General features: G+C 46.8%; 2 protein-coding genes across 8 annotated transcripts in view; one reads left to right on the forward strand and one right to left on the reverse strand.

Moving 5' to 3' along the window:
* The window catches only part of LOC135900081 (uncharacterized), a 39,897-nt gene extending 24,959 nt beyond the window's left edge, over positions 1-14,938 (reverse strand). For 3 of the 4 annotated variants that reach the window (XM_065429532.1, XM_065429529.1, XM_065429528.1), the window contains exon 1: positions 14,293-14,938. In XM_065429532.1, coding sequence (XP_065285604.1) covers positions 14,293-14,816 — 524 coding nt within the window. In that variant the 5' untranslated portion in view covers positions 14,817-14,938. The remainder of the gene's footprint in view (positions 1-14,292) is intronic. The other variant, XM_065429531.2, reaches the window with a different exon arrangement.
* LOC135900082 (cytochrome b5-like) overlaps positions 1-17,645 on the forward strand; it is an 84,269-nt gene that overhangs the window by 42,884 nt on the left and 23,740 nt on the right. The window lies entirely within an intron of this gene.

A 17,645-nucleotide genomic window follows, 5' to 3' on the forward strand; every position in this document is an offset into this window, starting at 1 on the left:
GGACGGCACCGTATCTTCTAAGGCCGCGTTCAGGCAAAGTACGCAATGCAGATATACTTCGGACCCGCCGTGGTTGCTCAGTGGCTATGGTGTTAGGCTGCTGAGCACGAGGTCGCGGGATCGAATCCCGGCCACGGCGGCCGCATTTCGATGGGGGCGAAAACACCCGTGTACTTAGATTTAGGTGCACGTTAAAGAACCCCAGGTGGTCGAAATTTCCGGAGTTCTCCACTACGGCGTGCCTCATAATCAGAAAGTGGTTTTGGCACGTAAAACCCCATAACTTTTTTAAAGATATACTTCGGAAATAACGCAAGCGCAAATGCTAAGAGTGCAACTATTTCAGTTAGACTGCAGTCGTATATGGGGCATAAAAAACGCAACAGCCGCCCACAGATGCAAGCACATTTGTTGAGAGGGCCGCTACTATCTGATACCATTACATCTGATCTATATACGACCGTTGCGACGTGGCCAATGAGCGTCGCAGAATCAGTGTTTCTTTTTCTGTTAAGGGACTTCCGGTTGACCGGAACTCAGAGCAAAAATTGCCCGGCAGAAACGGTGTGGTCTTTTGAGAGCAGTGGTTTTGCACGCAGTGGCGGTGCTTCTGACTTTGTTGTCTATTACGTGTAAGCACTGCGTCGGCGCCCATATTTCTGTTTGTGTACGTAGCCTCTCCAAATATTCAGTTGTTATTTGGCCAGGCTGCATTCTTAATAGCCGGGCTCAACAAACGTGAGCTACGCAGTTGGCAACGTAAATGATCAGCAATTTTACGCTCCTACAGCTGCTAAAGCCAAGTGTTGACAACACGACAAGTTCTTACTTAACGAACATTAGTCTGAACATAGCATAAGCCATGCATGTGGGGCAGATCTTTCAATATCGCGATTTCGGTACAAAGGAAAACAAGTGGGGTGCGCGTCCAAGTGATGCGACAGCGCTGCAAGGAGAACCAAAGGCGAACTCTCGTTCACCGTGTGTGTCTGCATGGGCACCGGGTGCCTGTCCAGATGGTGTTGCGCCTGTTTCAGCTTCCTACAAGATCTGCCGACGGCAGTAGCTTGGGCCACGACAGAAACGAGATTTCCTGAACAGCAACAGACGCGCGCCTGTTTAAGGCCTTGCTGGAACTACATGTTACTCGAACCTGATAAGCGTTGTCCGATGCACGTAAGCCTTCGAACGCACACGGCCACGACGCGGCATGCGCAGTTCTACTATATATGCATATGCAGAACGTGAAAACGCTTGTATCGAGATAAAGGCTGACTAGGAGACATCGTGAATGCGCACGTTTCGTTCAAGACGTGATGCCCCCGCTATAGCTAGGTCAATTGTGGGATTTGGTGCTGCTGTCGGTACAAAACGCTTTTGAGATCTGGTGCCATAGGCTGCGCTAAGCCTGTTCTTGCCTGCCCTTGAGCCCTCTGCAAAGCTAAAAGCAATGATCAGCACTATGCGGTTTAACCCGGCAATGACCCAGACTCCATCGCACGCTTTAAAAGCATTCATGAGCCGCCATCCGAGCGTATTCAGAGCGGCGATTATGCGCGGGCTGCATTATTTTACTTATTTATTCGTTTGATCCGCGGAGCCGTCGTTTTCTTATCGGGCGAAGACACCTGCATTCATCAGCACTTACATTTTTATCGAAGTGATGAAGACGATAGTGCTTCCAACCGAGGTTAGAATAAACAAAGGCGCAGCCCTGGATGCCGCGGCTCGTCGCTGGTTCCCGCCTGAGCGGGCGCATCACACATACGACATTCGACGAAGATAGGGGATAGTGGGTGCTCAGGGTCGCCCAATCGGTGTCCCACTTTGTGATCACGTTCACTGTAGGTACGCTCCTAGGACGCGATATATGATGATCTACCACCGCGGTCGGCGGCTACAGCCAGCGCTAAAGACGCTCTTTAGCAAATTACACAGACTGTACGCGGACGCCGTTCGAAGGAGCTGTTGAGAGTTGGAAAATGCGTAGTACGCCGGGTGCCGTTGTACTGCTCTGGGGCGGAATTCACTAAGCGAACTTACGAACAAATTTTGTCGTAAGAAAATTCTTACGGTGAAAGCTTATTCACAAAGCTAAAGCTGTTGATAAGATCAGCAAGCTTGCGATGCCGGCCGCTGCAAGGACGAGTGCTGTAGTCGAAAAAAAGAAAGGCGTGCATGTTATGGTAGCACAGGTGCGAACTTCAGTACCTGCGCCGACAGTAAACGTAAGTCGATTCACACAGCCTAAACAGCCGTCACAGCTGCCGACGTAATAATAAATTTCTTTAATAGGGGAGTAGCAGTCGTACGAAGATGATTGTGTCTATGTGCGCTGCTCGAGGAGACGTGTGTAGGCGTTGTAGCGCCCTGTCTCGGCCGATTGGCCAGACGCCACAACCGATAGCCGTTCGATGGCGTGGACATTTCAGTGTATTTAGCGGTGTGAGTGCATATCTTACGGATTGCACCGAAGGACTGAACAAACTTCACATCAAGGCTGCGGTGACAACTAAAGAATTCTTTATGCGTAACTCCCATATTTACGTTCAGCCACAGCACACGTATTCGCAACTCCTCAGGCTTCGACTTTGCCTCAGTGATAGTTCTGGCTTCACATGTTTTAATTATCCGCAAGAAAAGTCGAAAAATACTTATCGACAAACCTGTAAGCACGGGAGACACAATCTATGCAATGGTATTCACTGCATGCTTAGAAGAAATATTCAAGCTGTTAGACTGGGAAGGATTAGGAATGACGATCAACGGCAAATATCTCAACAACCTTCAGATTGCCGATGACAGTGTACTATTCAGAAACGCCGGGGATAAATTACAAGAATTGGTTGAGGACATTAATAGAGAAAGTCTAAAAGTAGGTTGAAGATTATTACGTAGAGGACAAAAGTCATTTATTTATTTATTTATTTATTCATTTATTCACATTACCTTACAGGCCCATTAAAGGGCATTGATTAAGGGGGACAACAGTAATTACATGACAAAAATAGCAAAGTGCAACATCATTATACAATATTGATACCTAAAGAATTCAGGTCATCACGGAATGTCTCACGATTGCAAGTGGATGAAATGAGATCCGGGAGACTGTTCCAATGTTCAGTAGCTCTTGGCAGTGGCGATGAGTTAAATGCCTGCGTTTGACCATGAATGCGCATGAAACGAAGTGCGTTGAGAATGCGACGAGGTGTGCGCACAGGAGCATGAAGAGGCAAACAGTGAAAGTTATTACTATAAACGTACCTGTGAAACAGACATAAATGAGCAATTACGCGGCGATCTTCTAATGACTGAAATGCAAGGTCTTGTTTTATTCGGGTAATGCTCGAATGATAGTCGCAGTTGCCAGAGATGAATCTGGCTGCCCTATTCTGAACGGCTTCCAACATACTGATTAGGTAATCTTGATATGGTGACCATGTAAATGAAGCGTATTGTAGTTGTGGGTGAACATAAGTAAGATGTGCTAGTTTTCGTACATTAGAAGGCACGTTACTCAAGTTTCTACGCAGGTAGCCGAGAGATTGAGAAGCTTTGGATCAGACAGTTGCTACATGCGTTGTCCAGAATAAGTCCGATGAAAGATAAACGCCGAGATATTTGAGCGACGGAGCAGCCCAAACTACGATATTATTAATCGAATAGTGGAATACTGAGTTAGTGCGCTTTCGACTAAACGAGATTAACTTGCATTTAGAGGCGTTAAGGGGCATCTGCCAAGTTACTCACCATCTATAGGATAGTTCAAGGTAATTTTGGAGAGTAAGATGATCATTGAAGCGTTTAATATTGCGGTAGATGACGCAGTCGTCAGCGAACAACCTAAGTGAGGATGAAAAGTTAGCGGGCAAGTCGTTGATGTATATTAAAAAAGAGTAATGGACCTAGCACACTGCCTTAGGGGACACCGGACGTGACGTCGCAAAGGTTAGATGAAATGTTGTTGACCACTGTAAATTGCTGACGCGAAGACAAAGAAGTTACGTAACCAAGAGAGTGTTAATGAATCAATACAAAGGGCAGGCAATTTGGTAATTAAACGGCAATGAGGTACAGTATCGAATGCCTTCACGAAATCAAGAAAGAGGCAATCGGTTTGATCGTTAGACTTCACGTTAAAGTGAAGGTCAGTCGTGAATTCAAATAACAGAGTGTCACATGAGTAGCCTTTTCTGAAGCCATGCTTATTAGAGAAAAAAAAGTTATTTGATTCCATGTGACCGTAGATATGAGAAGCTATATGTTCAGGTAATTTGCAGCATATGTATGTTAGTGAAATGGGTCGATAATTACAGGGCGAGTGCTTGTCATCGGATTTAAATAGGGGAACTACCTTACCAATCTTCCAGTCCTTAGGAAGCTCACCAGATAATACAGACTGGTTAAAGAGGAGACACAGAAAGCGACTGGAAATATCAGTAGTATTCTTCAGTACTTTAGAGTTGATGTGACCAATGCCAGATGAAGTAGAAACTTTAAGATTCGTGATGAGGTTCGCGATACCTTCGGCAGTGTTGGTGATTGGAGCCATGAAAGGGAAGGGTTGTTCAGGAACAAATGGCGCATTGGAACAATATTCTTGTGTAAAAACAGACGCGAAATGTGCATTGAAAGCAACCGCAGAATCTTCATCAGAAAGCGGAGATTGTTTTGAATCGTGCATTGTAATGCGATTAGTGGACTTATTAGAGGGAGAAATTATTTGCCAGAATTTTTTAGGATTATTTTTTAAGAGTGAGGGCAAGTCCTGCGAATAATATTTATTCTTGGCTGCGCCTAATGCTTTACAGTAAACTTGCAAGCAATCCTTGTTGAATAACCTGTCAATCTTGAATAATGTGTCAAACGAACAAGAATTCACGATCAGAAATCAGCCTCTAGAGTGTGTGCAGGAGCGCAGGAGTAAGTTTATCTAGGTCAATGATGCACAGGGAACCCTGATCATGGGAACGAAATTTGCAGGAGAATGAAAATGGGTCGGGGCGCATGCGGCCCGTATTATCAAATTGTGACCGGAAGATCATCGCTGTCGTTGAAAAGAAAAGTGTACAATGATTCCATTCTTCCAGTACTATCATATAGGGAAGAAAGTTGGGGTTATCATTAAAGCTTTAGAACAAGTTAAGGACCCCTGAAACAAACGATTGAACGAAATATGTTTGGCCTAACGTTATGAGACAGGGAGAGAGTGGTTTGGGTCAGAGAGCAAATGTGAGAATCCGACATTATAGCTTAAATTAAGAGGAAAAATTGGAGCTTGGCAGGCCGCGTAGTTCGTAGGGCAGATAATCGGTGGTCCACTAGAAATACAGAGTGAAGGCTAGGATAAACGAAGCGCTGTCGAGAACGGCAGAAAATTAGGTAGGGTAATGAAATAAAGAAATTTGCAGGCACAACTTGGAATCAGCTAGCGCAAGTCAGGGGTATTTAGAGATCGCTGGGAGGGGCCTTCGTCCAGCAGTGAAGGTACGAGTAAAAAATTCGGCAGAGTCGCTTGAGACTGCTTACGTGTGGGAATGCGAAACCATTATAGTCGCTTTGGTGAAATGTTTATTTATTTTTTTTCGCGCGTTCCTTGTCCGCGCAAGCTCTCGCCTGCGTTTTAACTGCACCTCGGCAAGGCCAAATAAAAACGCGCCAAGCGTCTCAATGCGCTCGCTTGCCCGCGAGGAATTCATAGCTCGCCACCTCCTCCCCATTGGCTGTGCGTCACGTGCCCAACGACGCATGCACTGGGCAAACAGTCAAGCAGAACAGTGGAGCCGCCGTGGCGTTGAGGCAGCGTGCTCGTCCCGGAGCCCAGCGCTCGATTCCCTCCCAGACCGAAGTTCACTTAATAATCTTTTCAATTTACTTTGTCTACAGGGACCTCCCTGAAAAATTTTGGCGTCGGTTCTAGTGTTCGTTTGTGGGGTTGTACTCTTTGCCGTCGGCCATTTTTGGTACCATCATTCGCTCGCGCCGCCCGACTACAACACCGCATTTTCGCGCAATGGGGCATATAATGCTTTGGCATCAATAGGCTGATGACGTTTTACAACATGCGAGATTCGTGCGGAATTTTAACGCACTGTTGCTTTAGAGCCGCACTTCGCTTCGTACTGCGAGGGCGCATCGTGCGTTTACAGAACGGTGTCTGTCGTTGCGCGAATATCACCACCGCCACCTTGTCCTCGTGCTATATTTACAGTGACAGCTCCGAAAAAGGTGCGTCAGTCTATTAAGATCGATGACTTGAACCGATTTGATCCGAAACCAGCTGGACTGTTGAATCGTTATGGGCTTCGTGTACGGTGCTGTGCAGTAATCTGACGTGCACTTGATCGTGTTTTCTTACGAGGGTGGTAAATTTGTGGCAACGTTGGCACCGAGCATCGTGTTGGTGTTGGCTAATTAGCGTCGCCTTCTATGAGGTGCCACTTGGAATATGGCATACAGCGTTGTTAGAGGCTCCAGGCCCTGACGTCACCAACCTACGATTTATTACTGGTCTCCAAAATTGAAGTATACGCGCCTTTGTGTATTTCGCCTCTGTCGGAATGCAGCCGCCTGAACCTGCAAAACAATCTCTTCACCTGATGCGACGCATCATCGTGCTTTATCAGCTGAGAAGTCAAGAAGGGATGAACGAAGGTACCATGTCAAAGTGTGATAGGCACCGGAACTTCCGCGTGCGGTTGCTACGTATAGTGTAGTTTTCTGCTATAATTTGGGACTGTCGGTAGCCACGGCTTCTTTCTGCATCTCTCTTTCAGGGCTGTTTTTATAACTCTCCGTGCGATCGACAGGGATCCTATGCGAAAGGAGCGTACATTTCGTCGTTGGTTGGCGCTCGACGACATCGTCGAGCAGCCCCTTAGGCGGTGTCGGCTGCCGAGGGAACTGATATTTAGCCTATGCGCGGCGTTAGAACCGTACCTGCAACGGTTTGCAGCGCGATCAAATACCATACCGATGAACATACGGGTGCTTGTTGCCTTGCTGCGAGGCCATCTGAACTATATATTATGCAGCTTTCTTTTTCTTTTTTCCTTTCTCTAGTTAGTTTCGAAATTTATTCGCCTTGTAATATTGTGGTGGTAGAGCTGGTGATGTTGCTACAGGTAGGTAATGTGGAAAGTTAGGCGAGTTGGTGAATAATCATCATACTTTGGTGGTGAAGCAGCGCACTGACAAGGACAAGGCGAAGTGTAGTGTTTTCTTGTGTGTCTTCGCCTTGTCCTGGTCAGTGCGCTGCTTCACCACCAAGGTATGATGCTACAGGTGGGTTTATCCTGACCAACCTGGCCGGCAATTGCTCCGCATGAGCGTCTTTTCCTGCGCCAAATATGTCACAATGTGTCCGTCAGTCCTTTGTCTAGGAGAAATGTGAGAAGGATTCATGACATTTCCACTGCCAATCTTTTTACGGTGGCGTGGTGAACGGGTAGGGGCGGATGCGCTTGTCGGCGCTGTAGCAGACTCCCGGAAAAGGAAGCCGTTGAATAGCCGTCGATGTGCAGTGATTCGCCGTAAGAATATAGCCTCAACTACAGATGCATGATGTGACGTGCAGTGATTCGCCGTAAGAATATAGCCTTAACTACAGATGCATGATGCGACATCATGCTATCACTCGACCACGCTTCTTTCATTCCTTGTCGTTAAATCCAAGCTGTCCTTTCTCCTCACTCTCATACGACATTTTAAGTTAAAAACGCTGCAACTTGGTCGAACCGTTATCTTAACATAAGAGCATTTTGGCTAAGAAATTGCGTACGATCAGCGCAGCTTAGTAAATTCCTTCCCAGATGCTTTAGTTCCAACACGAGCGGTAACGCCGTATCTGTAAAAATTGCTGAGCTTTTATTTTCACATAGCTTACACGTCGCGTTCCAAAGTATAGTTGATCAGCTAACCACCATGGTCGCGTAGTGACTTGTGGCTGCTAAGCCAGAGGGCGCGGGATCGAATTTCAGCTGCGGCGGCCGCATTATACGGGACCGAGATGAGGAAAAATACGTATACATGCGTTCGGTGCACGTTAAAGAACCTCAGATGGTCACATTTATTCCTGAGTTCCCCACTACGACTTCCCTCATAATCATATTGCGGTTTTGGCGCGTAAAACACCAGAACTTTTTTTTTTTCAAATTACTCAGCTGTCTTCCAAAATTACTTGTAGACGCTGTTTTACAGTTTCGGGTGGCAAAATGGTGAGCTAGCACCACCTGGGTCATTGATGGAAACGCGGTAAAGCCATTGTGTTGATGGCCTCCGTTTTCAGTGTTGCTTGAGTGTGCAGCATTGCAATTGAGAACCTAGTTGCTTCAGGATTCGTGTACGTTGATTCTAGGCAAGCGGGCCGAGTCGAAAGTTGGCTTGTGACAACCTCCTGCTTGACAAGTGGCAATGTTTACGTAGACTCGTATTCTGATGAGTCGATCGCGAGATGCTACGCCCCCATTGACAAACTTAAGAATTCTGTCTTTGCGTTCTTTGTCCATATCTGGCCCTGACGCCATAAACATCCGTACATGACCATCGCAAGATAGTGATTACCTGCGCTAGCGCGAGACAGTGCGTGAACAAAGCGTCCGGTTGTTCTTTGCTGGATACTAACCACCCACTTAACGCAACCACGTTTAATATTCTAGAATTGTCCACAGTTAGGGTAAACACTGCGTTATTACTAGTAAGAGTGGACGTCCTTTCAGCTTGCTAGAGGGCCGGGCTGCATCAACCGACTCTGAGCGTGTGTGTTGATCCAGTGGACGCATGGGACATTTCATATAATTGAAAAATAAAATTGAAGTAGAAAAAGAAAGGTTTGCCCAAACGCCTTTCTGCGACGGGCACTCTATATTGTATATCTATTGTATGAATGTAACAGGCAGTTAGTATTAAAGTCAGACGATAAATTTTAACGCCCGAATCTTAATTGCTTTCTGCCAGATGCCGCCAGTTTTCTAAATATACTTTCCCCGTGCGCCTGATTACTATCCTACTATTATCCCACTATTATCCTACTATTATGTAATTATAATAAACTTCGCCGCTTCGTTCGCATTGATATTGGTTGTTGATGTGGAACGTATAGGTCGTTGGGTCTTCTGTCAAATTGGGACCAGGCAATGCGTTGCGTCGGGATAGTAATCAGGCGCACGGGGAAAGTATTTTTAGAAAACTGGCGGCATCCGGCAGAAAGCAATTAAGATTCGGGCGTTAAAATTTATCGACTGACTTTAATACGAACTGCCTGTTGGGCGCAATGTACACGCTTCTCAAAGTACTTCAATGTAACAACGTGGCTGTGATGCTGTCATCTTGAATGCTGAATTTTTAGAAAGTTCTTCCCTCAGAGAATTGATTTCGTAAGCAGTCTGCGCATGCTGCATCCGCGATGTATATCGCGCACGGCGGTGTCTGGCGCTGTCGTTTTCTGTCGCAGTCCTTTGACATTCTTTTCCAATCTACGCTTTCTTGCCCTTTTAGCAGTAAATACGGCAACGAGGTGACAAGAGCTCACAATTACGCGTCGAAACGCGCCCGGTGCCAACCGGGCAGAAGTGCCAGCAAACGGAATTCTCAACAACTGAGGCCTTCAGAGTCCGAAGTTACCGTCTCCTTACCTTCTGTAAACCTTGAAACACAGCCAGCGTTTTCCCGTTTAAAAGTTCAGTGTTTGCAAAGACGCTGGGTTAAAAACGGACTGACGGAGCAAAGCGCGAAATGCAGTGACGACAGAAAACGGAAGGTCATGAACGCAGGAAGCGCGCCACGCAGAAAAAGAGAGAAAAAATGTTTTTCTGGTGAGAAGGATGGCGAGGGAAATACCGTCTTGGAATGGGTTCAAGTGCACCCTTCCTCGAGCTGAGGTGCTTCTGCAGCGATATAGTGGGCAGCCCTTCAACGTGTAATTGACATGTTTTTGTGTACGCCGTTGTAACAACGTGTTCACGTAGCTGCAGTCACACCACGTTCTGCGCATCTGGCTTGAGATGAAGGCTTTATTGCTTAAAGTGGCGGGGAATCGCATTGCTGCGACCCCCACTGAGAGAGAAGTGGAGTGATCCTACATCACTCTTGAATACAAACGTAGCGACGGTCCAAAGCTGCGACGGCCAGGGTAGCATAGCATAACGTGCTAGGCGCTAATCAGCTCTACGTGCATTAGCGTGGGAAAGCCCTTCTTTCGCGGAAGTTGTGTTTTTATTAGGTGCGGTGAGGGGAGAGGGATTGATTTACTGCTAAGAACTGCGTGTGACAACGCCAATCAAGGGACACCGTCTGGTTGACGCTCTACTTAGAAATCTGTAAGCAAGCATTTCTCGCCATTTTAGTTGCATAAGACACACTAAAAAAAAAAACATTATGGGGTTTTACGTGCCAAAACCACTTTCTGATTATGAGGCACGCCGTAGTGGAGGACTCCGGAAATTTCGACCACCTGGGGTTCTTTAACGTGCACCTAAATCTAAGCACACGGGTGTTTTCGCATTTCGCCCCCATCGAAATGCAACCGCCGTGGCCGGGATTCGATCCCGCGACCTCGTGCTCAGCAGCCCAACACCATAGCCACTGAGCAACCACGGCGGGTTAAGACACACTAGAATAATTGGTAGGCGCGTGAGGTGTCTAAACGTCCTGAATTGATACTTGACTGCCCAACCCGTACGGTGACCTGAAGTGACGAACCGAATGCTGACAGCCCAGTCGGTGAAATTGTGAACTCGATGAGCGAACGCACAATGTTCTTCACTAGCCAACCTAAGTTAATTGGAGTACCAATGTTACTGGGCTACTTTTATAAGGATGTTTCACAGTATAGGCAACGACAACACCAACGTAGTTGAACTACTGATCTTGAGGCATCCGTAAAGGCCCATGCGTCCTGTGCTCTGTTTCTGGAGAAACGTCTTACTTGACGCCCTTGAGGTGTACACGCACAAGTAACAAATAAAAGGAATTTCCTCACAGCCATTATTAGGACAAAACGTTCTGCCAAATGTGCCTGTTCGGACCCAATCCTTAAGCCCTGGGCTGCCTCCAGGCTTACAAATGAACTTCTATTCATAATTTTTCGTGCCACACTTGGAGTACGGGCGCAGTTTCTCGAATTACGCCGATTATCTACTGGAACAATTAAACTAATAATAGTAATAAAAAAAACTGGAGTGTGGCTATCACTGGAAACGGTGCGCATGAGAATTGGGAGAAAGATGCCAGGTGCACGTTAAGCTTACTTCGCCGGAATTAATCAACCAACGTTTTTGCAGAAAATTTAGTTACCTATTTTGTGATGAAAATTACTCTGAATTAACGGAAGTCGAACTCGAAACTGGAAAGGCATGAAACAGCATGGAGCTAGCGCTGCGCACAACCGTCAACGTCGTTTCGGGGCGTTTTTCTCGCTTGATGAGAACAATCTGACACGATGACACGACTTTCATTCCCTCATCGTCAATGTGCCATGTGTTATCTTCGAGCTTGCTGGCTAACTCAAGCCTTGTTCACGCTTCCTTTTATCGTGCCACTTCATCGAGCGTGATGCTCACCATCAACATGAAGCTTCACAGGTGGTCCTGCGTACGCCTTAGCAGCGACGGTCCGCATATTTTACGCTATAAACGTTTTCCAGATGAACGGAATATGCTGCGTTCTTCCAGGGGCTGCGAGTAGAAGAGACTATACGGAAATGAAATTGCGGATGAAACGAAACGTATACTTATTGCTAGGACAATAGCCGAGGGCGAAACTGTTCGCATGCATTCGCGGAACGCACAGTGACAGTAACGGCAGATGTGGTGACGGGTGACAGGTCTGTCGCGCGCCCAGATTGACCCATTCTCTCGAACTTTCCTTTTTCATAGTGAAACAGTTTGCTAATTTTGCAGGAGCTGTTCTTTTTTTCTTTTCCCCCGGTCGCTGTCACTTTTAAATTGACCAAATTATGAAGTGGCCATCCGTCTGACGTAATTTATAAAGTTGAAATGTTGGTTTACCACTGTCAATGGGAAATTTGGTCTGCCAAACTCGGTTGGGAAATTGATGTGTCCTCAACTGCATTGCGAAGCGTCGTGTTATCATGTTTAATACCACTGTACATGTTTATTTGCAATGCCTTTAATGTTACAATGACATTTAGTGAATGTAGAATAGGATGGCCATAAGTTCTTGTTACTCGTGATGTTAATAGGGATGCATGTTTTCAAAATGTTGACGACTGGTCAAGAACGCGTCGCTGCACATTCTATTTCGCTGTTGACTGTATCATGTCTATATTACCTGCTAAGAGCAATGTTAACTGATAATAAATCATTCCGAATAATTCTCCACAAAGGGGACGGAAATATGCTTCGTAAGCCGAAGTCATACCGAAATTAAGTATAACGTACCTATAATGCCCATGCCACCGAAATGCCGTGCTCATTTTTACTCGAACTACAAGCCATATATGACGCCACCAAGCTGTCAGTGTATTAACAAACGGAAAATTCACGCCTACACTGACTCACTTGGGGCAGTGAAGAAACTGGAGAAAGTTACAAGGACACTACAAACATGTCAACGAATACATAGGTAACAAAAGTCGTCGCACCTCAGCGATTTAGTTCATTGGATTCAGGGTCATGGTCAGAGACCATTCAACAACTTGGCCGACCAAGCTGCTCGCTCACCATGCTTATCTGAGCAACCGCCAGCCTCGCACTCTTCTCATCCCCGTAATCGCCCCCGAGCCTACAAGTCTTGCCAGGAGGATGTTGATATTCATGTACTTTCTATACTTTCGACTCTAGATGGCAGTTTCGCAGAAAAATGCTTTACATACTTTTGGCATCCTGTGGCTTTAACGCGTACTATATAGACATACGTTCGCACAACGCAAAAAAAAAGGAACCACGCTGGATCATTCATGTAAGCGTAAATCTTGGCACAATTGTTAATCTGTAATTCTTTGTACTGTTTCTAGGAGAGATGGCGGCACCGGCTGGTGATGACGCCTTGTATTACTTAACATAGTCCACGGTAATGTAACACGCATGATTAAATCGTAGAATTGATTCGCTGGAAAAGGGGCTAGGTAATTTTTAAATACGATTTTTGATTAAGCTTTCTTTGGAATAATAATTTCCGTGCTATTAGAAAACTGCTCTCGTTTATTGTGAACAATAATAATATATGGGGTTTTACGTGCCAAAACCACTTTATGATTATGAGGCACGCCGTAGTAGGGGACTCCGGAAATTTTGACCACCTGGGGTTCTTTAACGTGCACCTAAATCTAAGTACACGGGTGTTTTCGCATTTGGCCCCCATCGAAATGCGGCCGCCGTGGCCGGGATTCGATCCCGCGACCTCGTGCTCAGCAGCCTAACACCATAGCCACTGAGCAACCACGGCGGGTAATATTGTGAACAGTACATAGCTGTAGATAGTTATGAATTCAAAGCTCGTATGATATAAACTTCGAAGGAAAGTACAGTCATTCGACTTTACACTCAAGCTTTAGCTATACAAGTATGCAGCAATTAAATCGTATATTATTGTCATAGAAAAGTATTACGCGCTTGAACCAGATTGCATGGTGTATTATTTCTTTGGACGGTTTATACTAGTAGCCTACTATAACTTACTCACTTGCAGAATAGTTCGCAAAGGGCTAGAGGCCTGAAAAATGTGAACTGCCTTAGAACTTGTAACCGCTGTCTAGAATTCATGGCACATTCGAGTAGCCTTTTCAAAGCGACTCGACAGTGTTACACACATTGTGTAAGACAGCAACTAAGCTTTCGTGCGAGCACGAGCAAAGATTCTAATGGCGCTACTGAAGCCAGATTATCGCTATCAGCTCATTATAGTAATACAGCTTTAAAGCTATTTAACAATTCTTGTAGCATACGAGACCGCTCTAAAGCAACTAGCCGAATGCGCCATCAGTGGTGCAGGTCAGTGGTCGCACACACCGCTGCAAACTCAATTTCAAATTGCGTATATGTAGGCTGCGGGAATATTCAGCAGTTTTCACCGCTGGCAGGTTTCGTGACCCTACATGGAAACAGAGAGCCGCTGAGAGTGTGCGAAGACCGAAGAAGAGCCACATTGGGCATGCTCACATATTGCCGGTCTGCGAGAGTTCTGCATTATACGGGAACTGCTAGTATGTATGTACGTACTCAAGAATATACAGACGGATTCATGCCAGCAGACTTGGGCCCCAGCTCATGTTTGCTGGCATCGCGCACGTGCCGCACAAGCGTCGGCGTGTAATGCGACGACGACGGCGCTCACCATTTGTCGAAGTAGTAGTCGATGTTCTCGCCGGCGGCCACCGTCGGGCTGCTCAAGAGGAAGTCGTTCCTGTCCTTCCTGCGGCGTCGCCTGCGCGTGTAGCTCTGCTCGTCCAGGAGCGCCTCCTCGTCGCTCCACGAGTTTGGCCGCAGGGCGCTGCTGCGCAGCCGGCCGAAGTCGCCCTGCGAGCGCGCCTTGCGCAGGTCGTGGTCGGCGTCCAGCATAGATCGCACGGGTGACCGCGACGGCGCCGAGAAAGATGGCGAGAGGAGCGCATGGTCGGACTCGTTCGTAGCGGCGGTGGCCGGCCGTCCCGCGGAGGGCTCCGGCGCCGAACCGATGTTGGAGCTGGAGAAGGTGCTCAGTCCGAGGTCGCCACGGTCAGACCTAAAGGTCGTCCTGGACAGGGATGCCTGGTAGCGCTTTTCGATGTCGTCCAGCGCGCCCGAATACAGGCTGTTGCCGTACTTGTAGTTGTCGTTGTAGATGAGCGTCAGCGGCCGCTTCCAGTTTCGGGGCGCCATCGTCGTAACGTCTCTGGTCGGGAGTCGAGCGCTGCTCCAGAGACTTCGGGGCACGCGGAGCACGGGCTGGGTTCGGTCTGTCGGTGCAACTCGTTTGTTTTCGCGTCCCGACCCGTTCTAAGTTTAAACCTGCCCACCGGATGCGGCGCGCCGCCTGGGGGAAGGCCGAAGGACGATCAGGGTGAAGCCGGTGGCTGCCAGAATGCCGCCCGATCCTCCAGTGGCGCTCTGCTTGCACTGGAGGATCGCGCGCTTGAAATCTGCGCCGCTTCGACGCCGCAGGAGTTGGTTGTTCACTGGAAAAAAGAATTAGTTCCGAAATCTGCATTGTTGGTGGCAATAAATGTCGGTGGAATAAGATGGCGCCATGTAGTTTATATCATAAATAAAATAAACATGGCAAGTCCTCGCTCCTTATAATTGTGACGATGCAGGGTAACGGATGAGGGAGTGAGGGAGACGTTTTAATGTAACCTGAAGATGCCAGCCCCGCTGCTACTTCAAATGGCGATGACTGAGAAATGAAAGAGACGCGGACAAACCAGAAAGCCCTGACTGTCGTAAGTAAAGAAACAGGGTCTTTGCGTCTCAGTTGTCGTCACTATTATTGTTCAAATGCACGAAATTGCTTGGCTCGCTTTGATGTCACGGCCACATTAATCGTACGACAACTAAAAGCTGATTAGAGGACAGATGAGGCATTTCGCCTCTAGAATAACTGAAGCAAAGAGCTGCGTTAGTCCTCCTTCGGTCGCACTTTCAGAAAAATGAAAACAGTTGTCGAGTTTGGATAATATATGGTTGTCTTGCGGATCATTTTTTGTTCGCTTGCTTTCATTTCGCTTGTGACTCTGTTTCATTGCCTGTACGTGCCTACAACTTCACCGTAGTGTGACCCATGTTCAGCGTGATTGTCTGTACTGAGCACCATTCGAGAAACATTTGCAGTGGCGAGTGAGCGCTTGGCCCGTCCCCGTGGCCCGTCCCTTCTTGTCTTTCTGTTCTTGTTCTAGTGCCGCCCCGTATTCAAGTATTAGCGATGAATCTACACCAACGAGCTGAAATGACTGTTTTATTGACCTGGGCAATTATTTAGCGGTATGTTCTTGCGTATTTTGATCTAAGTCGTGGGTGCCAATCACGCGGCTTTAAAATCACTCGCAATGACATGAATGTAGGGTGATACAACGGCTGCTTTATAAAGGTACACAATACGCTTGACGGGAGTAAGCATTTGGGCGGCGAAGATTACATCGTACCACTCAGGCATGCACAATCAGAGCAAAACAATGCTCCAACATATAACCATTATATATATATATATATATATATATATATATATATATATATATATATATATATATATATATATATATATATATATATATATATATATATATATATATAATGTGTGTGTGTCAAAGTAGTAGTTCTTCGGATCCCATGTTTAATAAATTGAAATAAGTGCTTGCAGACGCACGTTAAAATGTTGTGTTTCTTTTTGCTTTTTAACGTAGGCGTGCACTTTTTTCAAGTTATATATTTATATAAGGGGGATAGTTATAGTGCGCGTATTCACTGTTTAGTTGAAGCGCATGCAGTCAACCCGAATGTTTCGAGTGTTTCCCATGTAACATATATAAACTGACACTATCGGTAGCTGTGGTTTTATTATTTAAGCATGGACGTTTAAGTACTACGATGCCGCCTTTTTGTACGAATCCTGTCGTCTTTGGATCAGGCGTGCGTAGCAGGCCGCGCGATCACCGTTCTAACACTTCACGTTGTTTACATGGGGAAAGACACGATGTGACTGAACTATGAAATTCGTGGAAATTTCATAGTAAAGCATACCTCTGACATACCTATAATATAAGGTTGTTGATTATGTATGCAAGGGGTGCGGAGGCGGTATATATGTCATGCGTTATGTTCCGTGCTTCTCAATGCGTGCACCCGTAAACTTGCGATTCTACCACGCAACGCGAGACCAATAGCCTCTCAGTATTGATTGGTGTGATGCCGATAAGCCGCGTCCACCGATTCGCACAGAGCTTGGTATCAACATAATTCTTTTCATTCGCAACCTTTTTAACGTGTTAAATACCAGTTTCCCCCTTATCATCTTTTTCCCTGTCCTATCTTATGGTGGAACAAGTTTCGTTTATTTTTTCTGTGTATACGTTGCCAAATTTACAGATTAGAGTAAGTTGTTTTTAGAGGCCGGTTCGCAGTTTTCTGATCCTGTTTAACATGTAGATAAATCTATAGGCACCCTTATACAACCTATTTAGCATCCCTAACGAGAGATTTTGCACGAACGCACTGTATTACGAACACAAACCTAGCAGCGTTCCGACGGTGCGTGCCTCTTCATTAATTTGAGGGTTAAAAAATGGCACCCAGCGCTATTTCTGCTAAACAGTCTATCCCTTGTCATCCGACATCAGGATATCACTATGGGTCGCCACCCTACCGTACGATTCGCGAGCAAATTGGCCTCGACTGGCAAATTTTTCTCACGAGAACAGCCACGCTTGTGGGAAGCGAGACCCGTGTGGCGCCATGCATTCGCCTGCCCCGCGGTGGGCACTGCAGAGGTGGCGGCAAGAGCCAGCCATCGCAGGGTGGTGACGCAGTTGGGTCATCCGGCGGCGCCCCCCTCGTTTCGCGCGGGCCAGCGAGCGTGACGCGCCCCGCGAACAGGCTGAGAGCAGCGGTTTCGAGTGGGCGCGCCCAGAGGCAGCGCTAAATGCGGACGGCTACAGCGGCAGCCCCGCGGGCGTCTCCGCCGATGCAGGCAGCGCGCGCGGCCACCGCTCTGGCGTC

Source organism: Dermacentor albipictus, chromosome 1 (assembly GCF_038994185.2).
Source record: "Dermacentor albipictus isolate Rhodes 1998 colony chromosome 1, USDA_Dalb.pri_finalv2, whole genome shotgun sequence".
Lineage (NCBI taxonomy): Eukaryota > Metazoa > Arthropoda > Arachnida > Ixodida > Ixodidae > Dermacentor > Dermacentor albipictus.